Genomic DNA, 12,700 nt, shown 5'->3' with positions numbered 1-12,700 from the left:
AGAGAGAGAGAGAGAGTGCAAGCAACCAATACAAGCTCACTTTTATATTTTCATATAGGGTCAACAAACGATGACTGATCGGGATTAGAAAGAATCTTCAAGACCGATTCCTTCCTTCTGTTTGCCCTAATTTCCCTACTCGACCTATACAAAGCTCTTGTTTCTCTTGTTGGTAAAAGGGTCTTTCAAATGAAAACTAATGCTTGATGTCAAACATTTTGGCGCCAGGAGTTAGTAGAAAACTATTCTTTCCTTCTTAATTGAAATATGTTTTATTTGTCTTTTCTTTTCTTTTTTTTTCCTTTTTTTTTCAGTAAAATACATTGCCGAAAAAGAGAAATTTAACACTAGATTTATCAACAGACCAGTCAAAATGACTGTTCTTTTACAATTTTACTGCACGTAACACTTTCTTTCCGTAATAATTATATCATGACTTTTGTAACTATAACTAAAGAATTACTTTTATGAACTTTATATTATTTTATATATATTTGTAAGAAATATATTTTTTACTATTGTTAATTTTACCTAACTAAACATTTTATTTTAAAAACACTCAATCATTTTGACTGATTTTGGTAGAAATAGATATATCAAAAAATAACTGGTAAATCTAATATTAAATTATTCCACAAATTATCATTTATAAAAATTGATTATTATTATTATCCCTTTATTGTAATTTATCTAACAAACGTATTCTTAAATATCCTAATTTCTCGAAAGAGATTTAATCCGAAGGATTTTAAAGCTTACAAGAAAATCTTAGCATATATCTCTCTCTCTCTCTCTCTCTCTTTCTCTCTCTTCGATAAATCGTTTATTCTCGCCGTCAAGAAAAAACGCCCATTTACGTCACTTTCTCAGCATCTAACGGAGCAAGGTAGCTTGAAAAGGGCTTCTATAGCAAAGACATTAGCTCACTTTATTCATACGAGTAGCTGGCGCACGCTCTTGAAAGACTTTCGGTCGGCTTGTAAGCAGTAGGAAAAAAGAAAAGAAAACAAAAAAGTAGAAAGAAAGAAAGAGAGAAAGAGAGAGAGAGAGAGAGAGAGAAAAACATAAGAATAAAAATAAGAGAAAGAGAGATAGAAAAGGACAAGGAGAATTTCTAAAGGGCATACTATGGGTCTTATTTCTCTCGAACACTTTAAATCTCCCAAGAATCTGGAAAAGAAGGGTTTAGTCTCTCCCTCTCTCTCTCTCTCTCTTTCTCTATTTTATATGAAAAGCAATGAACACTGGAGGGAGAAAGAGAGAAGAAGACGGGGGAGAGTGTGGGGGAATATTTTGTCTATTAGCTTGGTAGAAAAAAAAGGGTTCGACGATTTTTCGAGGAGCATTTTCTGGGTTCGTGAACAAACTGGATCCAATCTCAATTTTCGTCCATCTTCTATCTTTCTCTCTTACCCCCTCACCCCTCCTCCCGTTTCCCCCGTTCCCCTGTTACCCTTCCCACAACTATTTCTCTTAGATCTTCTGGATGCTAGTAAACGTAGAAGAAGTTGGGCTTTAGCTTGGCAGGATGTAGGTGAAGCGTGTATAACTCTACTACAATTCTTTCTCTCTCTCTCTCTCTCTCTCTCTCTCTTTCTACATGTTCCCCTTTTTCTATACCACACGAAGAAACTAGAGAAGAAGAAGACGAAGACGAAGAAGAAGAAGAAGAAGAAGAAGAAGAACAGGAGGAAGAGGAGGATGAGGATGAGGAAGAAGAAGAAAAAAAAAGAGAAAGAGTGGTCCCCCATAACAAAGGTCGGCCTGCTGGTCGCACACCACGAAGAAGAGCAAACGACAAGGAAGGAAAGAAGGCAAGCAAGCAGGCAGGCAGGCAGGCAACCAAGCAAGCAACCATTGACATATCCAGCTTGGACCCTGGCTAAGGACTAGATTTCACGAGCCAGCGATGCAGGATCCTTCAAAGGGTGCCGACTCAACCACCGCAAAAAGGAGAAAGGTTCACAAGTAGAAAGAGACTGGTTAGATGAACAGAGATAGACCAAATACATGATCTTTAATCAGAGCAAATAGAAAGAGGAACTGCTGCTGCTGCTGTAGCTGCTGATGCTGATGCTGATGCTGATGCTGTTGTGGCTGCTGAGTTATATCGCGATGTAAAAAAAAGAAAGAGAATCAAATTTTGTAACGATAATTTTTCTGAACGATTCCTAAAAATGTATAGTGTTTTGAATATTACAAAAAAATGTATGTCTATTTAAATAAAAAAAAGATGCTAAACTTTAGAGATTAAGTTGCTGAAGAAGTCCCAATAAAGGGACCAATTAATCAAAACGAAGTTCTAGTTCTTGTGAATGTCCAAATTCCCTAAGATATCTATTTATTAATAATTTTATTTTTCGAAAGACGAGAGAAACAACTAATTGATTCCAAAAAGGATTTACTTTGTTTTTTTTCTTCCTTTAAATAGAAACGAAATAACGCGATATGATTTCATATATAATATATTATATTATAATCAAAAGAAACGGAAAAAAAAAAGATGTGACAACTCAAAGAGATAAAAGAGCAATTCTATATAAAAAAAAAAAAGAAGAAGAAAGTAAAAGGGGTGATAAAGAGACAAGGCAAAGTTAAAGGACGACTAAGTTATATTACTCGGGCGGAGTCTTTTGACTGGACTCGAGTCAAAGAGGAAAAATGTCAGACAAAGAATGATCAACAATAAAGAAAAGGTTAAAATATGATGAAAAAGAGTGGAAAAAAAAAAAAAAAAAAAAAAGAAGGATGGACAGCTGTATTTAACAAAAATTTCTAACGAAAAGAGTAGTCAAGGGAAAGCGGGGTGAGGGGGGGGGGCAAAGGTTGTTAGTAGAAGAAAGAAAGATAGAAAAGGAAGTTCTTCTGAAAGTAAGAGAGAAAAAAAAAGGAAAAATAAAGGAAAGAAAAGGAAAGGAAAGGAGGAGGAGGAGGACTACTTGACAGCAAAATCCGTCGCGATAACTTAATCCCAGGATTACTCTCCTCTGCGGTTGGAATCCTTGCGGAAATCCGATCGTAGGCCGCTTGGCGTTCCTGACGTAACCTCTTTCTTTCTCTCTCATTCTTTCCTTCACTTTCATCCTAGTTTCTCTCTCTCTTTCTCTCTCTCTCTCTCTCTTTCTTTCCCTTTCGAAAAAGATAGGAAAGAAAACGGGACGAGCACAACGTTGTTCGGTTTCCGGTTACTCGAGGCGCCTCCTCAGGGCCGGTTTCCTACACATTCCCATAGCACGCCATTGGATCGGACCGGACCCGACCGGATGGACGGACGGACGGACGGATGGACAATCTATCGATCGATCGATTCTTTCGATTAATTCCAATTCGTGCTCGATTCCTCTGGCCCTGTTATACCTTCGTACCTTATAGGCCAGTCAATAAAGGGCAAATAAGAATTTTGAGAGCTTAAAAAATGCAAATTTGATATTTATGGTAATTCGAATGGTGCAAATTTTGTTGCAATTGGATAACGCATTTCCGAGAAAAAGGGTATAGAAAAAAGGGTAAAAAACGGGCGTATCTTAGAATCTAGACATTTAATCGAAAAAAGTTTCAAACAAAAGTTGTGCGCAATTGAAAAATATATAAAAAATGTTGTAAGGTGTATCTTCGTATTTGCAAAAATAAGCGAGAAAATGAAGGTGAAAGATCGTCATCCTACCGTACCGTAACGTAACGTAACGCGTCAGAGTTCTGGTCTTATCTCGATCTCGATAAAAATGAAGATTTCCAACTCGAGCTTGTAAACTTGATCAAGAATGACGTTCCCTGACTTTGTTGTTGACTTCGCTTATGTATATATTATCTCTTTTTTAATCTATTTTTCCTTTTTTCTCTTACAAACAACCACGGTGTTTAACGTGTGCTTGTTCTTTTACATATAGATCATCGATGTTTCTAGATCAAAGGTTTAGTTTTTTTTTTTTCTCTCGACCAGGTCAAGGTACCCAATGATTTTTTGTTTAATAATAATAATATAGAACAAGTATTAGTATTACTATCGTAATTTTGATTTGTTTGTTTTATCATTTGCGAGTGGAAAGAAAGCATAATTTATGTAGGAAAGTAAAAAGCCATTAATCGGGATCGATAAATTGGCTAATAATACTTAGAAGTTATTAAGTAAGTAAGTAAATAAGTAAGTAAGTAAGTAAGTAAGTAAGTAAGTAAGTAATTATTTTGTTGGCGTTACGTACAGTACTTACAAAGCCGTGCTTGTCGCTGATGTTGTTCGTGAGCTTGAGTTTATGGAAGCTCACGACTTTCTGCATCCATTGTTCCCCGCTGCTGGGTGAATCCGGATGAATGTACATTCTCTTCGGCATTTCTGGATCAGCCTTACCGGCTACCATCCACCTGCTGCTCCATCGATAACGATTAAGAGCACAAAACAAGAATATGGTTAATACATCAAATCGACTTTCTTTTTGCATCTTTCGCGAGATATTTACAATTGTGAAATATGATCCAGTGAAATGTAAAGATCTCGCAAAAGATCAAAATTAATCGATATCAATTAACACCTGTTCGATACACGTGTGTCGACATTAAAGATAATTAAATGTATATTAATATTAATTGAATTCGATTGAAAAACGCTAATAATGTCCACCCATTATATCGATATGGTGTGTTAATATAAATAATAATTAATGAGATATCTAAATCGAGAAACAGACCACATAACGAAAAGATTTTGTCATTTATCATTAATATTAAAATATATTAATTGAAAGAGATCGTATTGCAATTGAAAATATTTCTATCTATAAAATAACACATTCAAATAATTAAAGAATATATTATAGAAGAAAAAATTGAACAAATAAAAAGAATTAGATCCGATTAGAAGAAAAACAAAACAAACAAACAAAAATCCCGTAGAGAAGATGTAGATGAATACATTTCAAAGTTTCATCGTCGTCATCCAAGCTCACACAGGTGGGTCAAAATCGAAAAAACGTTTGATGCGTGTAACCCGAAAGAGGAAGAACAAACGACAAAATGAATGGAACGAAAAATGGAAATGAACAAAATAGAAAAAAAAATAGAAAAAAAATAATATAAAAAGTAATAGACGAAAAATAAGAAAAATAAGTAAAATAAGAATAAGAATAAGAATAAGAATAAGAAGAAGAGAACTCGTTCGACAAGTTCCAAAGTGGCCTGTGGTCGGCGGCGTGATGTAATCGTTCATTGTGGTCTGCCTTTCGATTGCCCGCCCGTGTAAGAGAGACGCCTAGCGAGAACTTTTCTTTTAGAAAAGGAGAAGAAGAAGAAGAAGAAGAAGGTGGTGAAGGTGGAGATGGAGGTGGTGGTGAAGGTGTAGGAGGGCAAAGAGGAAGAAGAATGCGCGCGCGCACGCGCGAGACACCTCCAATAAAAAAAATGAAGATCCAAATATGATCCTTCTTACTACTACTATTACTACTACTATTACTACTACTTACGATTACTATATATCACCCCTGTTGTACACACTTTACTATGAATCAACCCCTAAATCATATTATAATGAAACTCTTTATATTTTCTGTATTTCTTTATTATTACTCGATTGTTTAATAATTATCATATCAAAAGAATTATTCAAAATAATAACGTCGAATAATTAATTATATTATAATATTTTAATTATATAAATAATTATATAAATTAATAATATAAATAATTATATAAATTATATATATATTATAATATTATAATAATATTAAATGAATTGAAAGTTAGATATATAGAAGAAGAAAATTAAAAGAAACAATAAGAACAAATGATTCGATACAATTTCTAGATATTTGTAATTTTGGTCTTTATAGGAAGGGGGCAGGTGGGAATGATGGGGCGGGGGGAAGGATACGGAAACAATTTTGGGCTACGATTACCTTCCTTCTTATTCCCTCCTCCTCCTCCCACTGTTCGTTCTCGCAGTTATCGCGAGGCATCATCTCTCTCGAGGCCCATGCAATGTGAAGGCTTGTTGCGATCCCCATACTAGTCGAAAGAATTTTCCCAGAAAAGTTACGCCCTCGCGTGATATCGTGAGAAATTAAATATATGTATATGTATATATATGTATACATACATACATACATACATACATACATATATATGTACATATTCTACCTTGTTTTTTGCATCAAATATTTCTTTTCTTTTTTTTTTTTTGGCCACCCTTTTTTTTCTTCATCCTTCTAAACACAATCTAATCATCGGCCAACATCCCTTTCGCGTTAACCTTTTTGTTTTTTTCTTTTTTTTTTGTTCTCATCGAGTAAAGAACAAAATTAAAAGTATAATCGAAATATGAAAAAAAAAAAAAAAAAAAAAAAAAAAAAAAAAAAAAAAAAAAAAGAAAATTGAATTGAATATATTTGATGAAACAATTGAAAGAATTTAATGTTAATAAGTAATATGATCGACGAGTATGAGGAATTGTTCGCNCCCTTTTTTTTCTTCATCCTTCTAAACACAATCTAATCATCGGCCAACATCCCTTTCGCGTTAACCTTTTTGTTTTTTTCTTTTTTTTTGGGTTATCAAAATTAAATATTTTTTTTAAAAGGATGCGAGAGAGAAGAAACGGTTTAAAAAAAAAAAAAAAAAAAAAAAGAAAAAAGAAAATTGAATTGAATATATTTGATGAAACAATTGAAAGAATTTAATGTTAATAAGTAATATGATCGACGAGTATGAGGAATTGTTCGCAGAGCACGCTTCACACATTCAAGTAGAGCTTTCTAATTTCGATCTTGATTTAATTTGATTTTTTTTGGATTTCATTCAAGAAAAAAAAAAGACAAGAAAAAAATAGACAAGAAAAATCAACTACGATCGCATTAGATTCGCTAGATCAGATCCATCGTTTAAAATGATCCCCAACGTGATTTTGATGGATTTATAGTAATGGTCGCGAGCGCTAAAGGCGACCATGTTTTCTTTTTTTTATCACCTGTTATGAAACTTATATCGGCACTCGTCCGATGCCACGATGTCCATTAGCAGTATGTAGCTAGCTTGCCTGTCTAACCCGGACACCCTCACTTTATACGCGGGAAACATGCGTCTGCGAACAATTTTGCAATCGCAAAAAGAAAGACAAGGTCAATTAGTTTTACCGTTCACCGTTTTCTTTCTTTTCTCTCTCTCTCTCTCTATTTTTTTTATTTTATTTTATTTTTATATATTAATTTAACTTCATCTTATTCGTTTGGTTTTCATTTTGTTTTTTTTTTTTAATCTCCTTGCCCTTCCGTCATCGATCAAATGACTACACATATACACATATACGTACACACCTGTTACAACAACTCGTCTCGAAAGATCCTTATGAAATTGTTTTTTTGGTCTTCAATATATATATATATATGTATCTCTTCCTCTCTCTCTGTCTCGTTAGTTGCAAAAATAAATAAATAATTACTATTAAGAGGAATCACGTAAGAAATGATTTTCTTTTTAGCTAAATAAATAGTAGTGGTTTTCTAGTTTACCGGTTTGGATGGGAAACTAACTAACGAATAGAAAAAGTCTGATAGGTTGCTCCTAATTAACGGGATATATATATATATATATATATACCTAATTGTATAAACTTTCAAGATTCGTACTGTAAATGTTTTTTTTCTTTTTGATTTAAAAAAAAAAAAAAAGATGATATCTCTCTGATAGATAATTTTTCATTAGGATCGTTAAAAACGAGTTGCCAATTATGTCGATAATAATTCTATTCTTTTCTTTTCTTCTCTCTCTCTCTTTCTCTATAATTTTCTCTTTCTTTCTTTCTTTTCTCCAAGTTTCTTCGAGCTAACTCGAAAGCTCTACCTGTTGTGAAATTTGTATCTGTAGTCGTCAGCAGCAACGATGTCCAATAGGAGGATATACTTGGCCTTGGAATCCAGACCGGAAACTCGGAACTTCATTTGAGGGAACATCTGCCTGGACCCCCGATCAACACCGAAAGTACGATTACATTACATCTTATTATTATCATTATTTTTCGACAATTATTCTTGTTGTAAGTATAAATGGATCTTTCGAAAAGTTATTCATGAGATATTAACATTTTGATTATTAACGAGAATTATTATCCAACTATGAGAGACACATGAATAAATTGTGTAATCTTGTAATTGTAAGAATTGTATATATCTTTTTATAAAAATATGTTATTTCCATATATTAGGGTGAATCAGAAATTCGTGCGTTTACTTTGAAATTGCATTGTGGATTGTTTTTTTGTTTAATTTATCTTAGAGATATTAATTTAAAACGTACGAAGAACTTTTAATTCACCCTAATACTAATCGAAAGATCCAAATATAAGAGAAAAATATACAAGAAGAAATATGTATAAAAGATATTCAATTTGTTGCATTATCCAATAAAACGAGTCGAAGAGAAAATGAAAATTTTCTAATTTCTCGAAATAGGAGAAAACTGCATAGGTAACGTCCAATACTAACACACATACTAATCATTTTCATTATTTTTGCTTTAAGTTTAAATGAATCTATCGAAAAGTATCCATATGATACTTTAACATGGATTAACATTTTGATTATTATCAACGACAATTATAAATTATTCCTTTACTAAAAACTGCATCTTTTATAAAAAAAAAATGTATTCTTTTCTAATACTAATCAAAAGACTTCCACAAAAATATAAGAAAAAAATAAATATAAAAGATATTCAATTTGTTGCATTATAGTAGATCGACGTATCCAATAAAACAAATCAAAGTATAACGCGTTTTAAGAGAAATTGAAAATTTTCTCGAAGTAAGAGAAAACTACATAGGTAGATACGTACGTACTTACATACATACATACATACATACATACATACATACATACATACATACATACATACTAAGGTACATAAGAAGTCGGTAGTGAAAAGTGGATTAAAAAGAAGGTCGACGACCGTAAGACGAGTTCTGCGGGAGCGTAGGGTCAGAAAGTGATTCGTGCGATCGTCATAAAGTAATCCGAGAAGCGCGTCGCTTCCTGTAAGATAAACTTCGTGGTCTGCTTCGTTGATGTGCTGGTGCTTCTCCAGAAAGAAAGAAAGAAACAAACAAACAAACAAACAAACAAATAAAGAAAGAAAGAATAAAAGAAAGAAAGATAGAAGGAGTCACGTCGTCAGTTCGAAGACGACAAGGATGCACGATGGAATCCTGAAAGGTCGGAATAGAAACGTGCACGAGTCAATCTCAAGTCCTGTCAGACGACGACGACGACGACGACGACGACGAAGACGACGACGACGACGACGAAGACGACGAAGATGAACGCCGGATGCTGGAAAACGCCGAAGAAGAAGAAGAAGAAGAAGAAGAAGAGGTGAAGAAGAGGAAGGAGGGGGGGAGGGGGGAGAGAGAGGAGAATCAAGCAAGCGCGTTCCCGCGGAATAAAAAGCAGATCTCGTTTCATCTCTTTCTTTCTATCTCGAGTAAACATACACATACATGTATAGAATATATTGTATCATGCATGTAAACGCGTTTCAATGTATCTGAGTTAACCTGTATAAAAGGTGGGAGGGACGGGGTAGGGAAAGATCTTTGAGAAGATAATACACGTTCAAAGTTATCGAGATGTTTTGACATAGTAGACAATATTGCAACCAATTGTTTATATCTTTTTTTTTCTATCTTTAATTGTGTAAGAAATATTGGACGTTTTTTCTTTCTTTTTCAATTAGGAAATTATCGTGCTCTGCAACAAATCAAATATCGGTTTTATAATTAGATTATTCTTCGTTTGGTCAAACATTTTTTACCTATAAAAATAAAATTAATAATATTATATTCTAAGAGAGATTTATAATTAATTAATTGTAAGTATATATGAAAAATTATTAATTTTCAAACGCATAGATATAGATAATCCTAAAAGTCAATATAAATTACACATACAAATATACGACAAAATAATTAATTAAATATAATATCCTTAAGAATACATTTTGTACCTTGAAATCTCAAAAAAAAACAATTTACAATCTTGACGTATTGTTTTACACCTGAAAAAGAAAAACAGAACAGAATCGTTCCATAAATATAAAAAATAAAAAATACGTACAATATATATTATATATATATATAGTTTGAAAATAATCTAAATACATTTCTAGATGGATATTGAAAATGTATCAATAATCAAATCGAGGAAAGACGATTGATTTGACTTTTATGATTTCATTCGAAAGGCTCTCATGGCTAATAGCTTTAGCCTCGACACAAATAGCAAGCGGGACGTTTCTTTAACGAGCCGAAAACTTTAACGTCTAACCATTCGTACAGTCTTTCTTTCGAGTTCACCTCGAGCGTTTGTTAAAAGAGAATCTTTTTGAATAAAATTACCTACGAAAGACAGACCTTTACCTTCTCTCACTCTCTCTCTCTCTCTCTTTCTCTTTCTCTCCCTCACCCTTCTACCCTTCTCCAAGACATCTTACGAGAACTTTGTTACCTTCTTCGCAAGCATGCTGGCAATTACGAGAGAATGAGAGAGAAAGAGAGAGAGAGGAGGGAGATGGGCAAGGTAACGTGAAAAACTCGCAAAGAAAGAGAACCAAAGGAGAAGGAAAAAAAAAAGGAAAGAAGAAGAGGAAGAAGGAAAAAAAAAGAAAAAGTATCTTAAAGAAAAGCTACCCTTCTCTGAAAAGACATCGACGAAGTTAGAACGAGAGTCACGCCAGTGTAAATTCTCACAGGTGTGTTCTCTCTCTCTCTCACGAACACCCCCTACTACACCACACCCTCCTCACCTCGGTTAGTTTTCTTTAAAACCCTCGTTTACACGCACAAAATTTTCTCTTTTCGACTAATTCGTTAAGCTAATATTTTCATATTTTATTTAGAATTTTTTATTTTGATTTCTTCTTTCCACGATTTTTCTATTCTTTGAATAAGAATAAATTGTCGATAAGAAAAAATACGACAGAGTTATGTATAATTAACAAAGTATAGATTAATATTTATTTAAATCGATTTAATATGATTCCGATTAAGCAGACTGTTAAAAAAATTTATACGAACGATTATATTAATATTACGAATATTTATAAACGTAGCAGTGCGCATAGATCTATGAAATTAATTGAATAAAATTAGATTTTATTTGAACGTTCTTTTAATTTTAGACTGGTCCGTTAACCGAAATACTTTTTCCATTAACCTTGTGAATATGTCGAATAAACATAATTAAAAAAAAAAAAGGAAGAAAAAACATTGCTGTTAAATATAAATTTGAAATAAGATACGCGAGTTAAATTTGATCTACGATTTGTTCGACGATTACTTAAATTCAATGTAAGAGAATAAATCATATCGTAGAAAAATAAAACGAAAAAAAGGGGAGAAAAAGGAAAGATGAAGGAAAAAGAAGAAGAAGAAGAAGAAGAAGAAGAAGAATAAGGAAAAGAATGAAGAAAAGAAAATATATATATCTTAGGGCAAAAGTTTGCGTATTCTAGGAGTTTCGCGTCGGCCAAAGGACGCGAGTGCTCTTACGCGTTACAACGGTGGAGGCCAATTACGGTAATTAGCCACGACCATAAACGAGTCCTCGTGAAGCGCGAGAAAAAGAGAGAGAGAGAGAGAGAAAGTTGGAAAAAGGGGAAAGGGAAAAAAAGAGACAATGCGACGCATACAAGTAAACGCAACAAACACATATACGCGTTAATATGTCATTCAAATCCAGTAAATAAAAACTAATCATTATATTTTCATTCTGAGAGTCTAAAAAATAATCGATAAATCATTTTTCTTCGGTATAGAATAAAAATGAGTACTCTATGAGCGCGAATATATATAAAAAATATAAATAAATATATATCCGCGAATATATATAATTGAAATTCAATAAATAATATCTAATCATTATATTTTCTCTCCGAGAGTCTAAAAAATAATCGATTAATCATTTTTCTTCGGTATAGAACAAAAATGAGCACTCTATGAGCGCGAATATATATATAAAAAATATAAATAAATATATATCCGCGAATATATATAATTGAAATTCAGTAAATAACAATTAATCATTATATTTAATAATAAGATAATAATTATCTTTCTCATATCTCGAGAACTAACCACTCTATTAATGAACGATTGCAATTACGATAAACATTATAAAAAAAAATTATTAATAAAATGATTTTGTATATATAACTGTTGAAAAAAAAAAGAAAAAAAAGATAGAAAAATATATGTATAATATAAACGAGGAGAAATATACTCGTAGTAATATACTTGTTTATCAAAATCGACAAAGGTGTATATATGGTCCAGATGAACTCGAGTTGCAGTACGATCTAAAAGACTTCAAAGGAAACGAAAGAGTGACAGAGGGGTAGGGTGGGGGGGGGGAGCAAAGAGAGACAGAAACAGAGAGAGAAGAAAAGAGGAAGCGGCTCACCACAGGGATTTTTGGTAGCATCTGCCTACTGTCCGCCCGTTCGAGAATTTTTCCGCAACGAGTAAAAAGAAGACCAAAAGAGAAAGAGAGATAGAGAGAGAGAAAGAGAAAAAGAGGGAATGAGGAGCACTCGCTCGCGATAAACGAGACACATTCGCATTCACGATCGAGGAGGCTGAAGGATACTAAGCCGGATTATCCAAGCTCTGCGAGCCAAAACAGCCTCCCGCGGGAGGACACGAGGGGATCATACCTATATATATATA

The 12,700-nt window shown here is 33.2% G+C and overlaps 1 protein-coding gene across 5 annotated transcripts in view; it reads right to left on the bottom strand.

Annotated features, from left to right (window-relative positions):
* Nucleotides 1–12,700, bottom strand: part of LOC106790625 (optomotor-blind protein-like) — a 99,597-nt gene that overhangs the window by 51,984 nt on the left and 34,913 nt on the right. For 2 of the 5 annotated variants that reach the window (XM_014755672.1, XM_014755674.1), the window contains exons 3-4: nt 7,825–7,938; nt 4,200–4,362 (exon numbers count right to left, since the gene is read on the bottom strand). In XM_014755672.1, the coding sequence (XP_014611158.1) occupies nt 4,200–4,362; nt 7,825–7,938 (277 nt within the window). Of the gene's footprint in view, nt 1–4,199; nt 4,363–6,952; nt 7,067–7,824; nt 7,939–12,700 lie in introns of all 5 variants that reach the window. The other 3 variants (XM_014755673.1, XM_014755676.1, XM_014755675.1) reach the window with 3 other exon arrangements.

This window comes from Polistes canadensis, unplaced genomic scaffold, assembly GCF_001313835.1.
Source record: "Polistes canadensis isolate GaletaPanama2010 unplaced genomic scaffold, ASM131383v1 scaffold_250, whole genome shotgun sequence".
NCBI classification, from domain to species: Eukaryota; Metazoa; Arthropoda; class Insecta; order Hymenoptera; family Vespidae; genus Polistes; species Polistes canadensis.
This window is presented reverse-complemented; position numbering and strand designations above follow the sequence as displayed.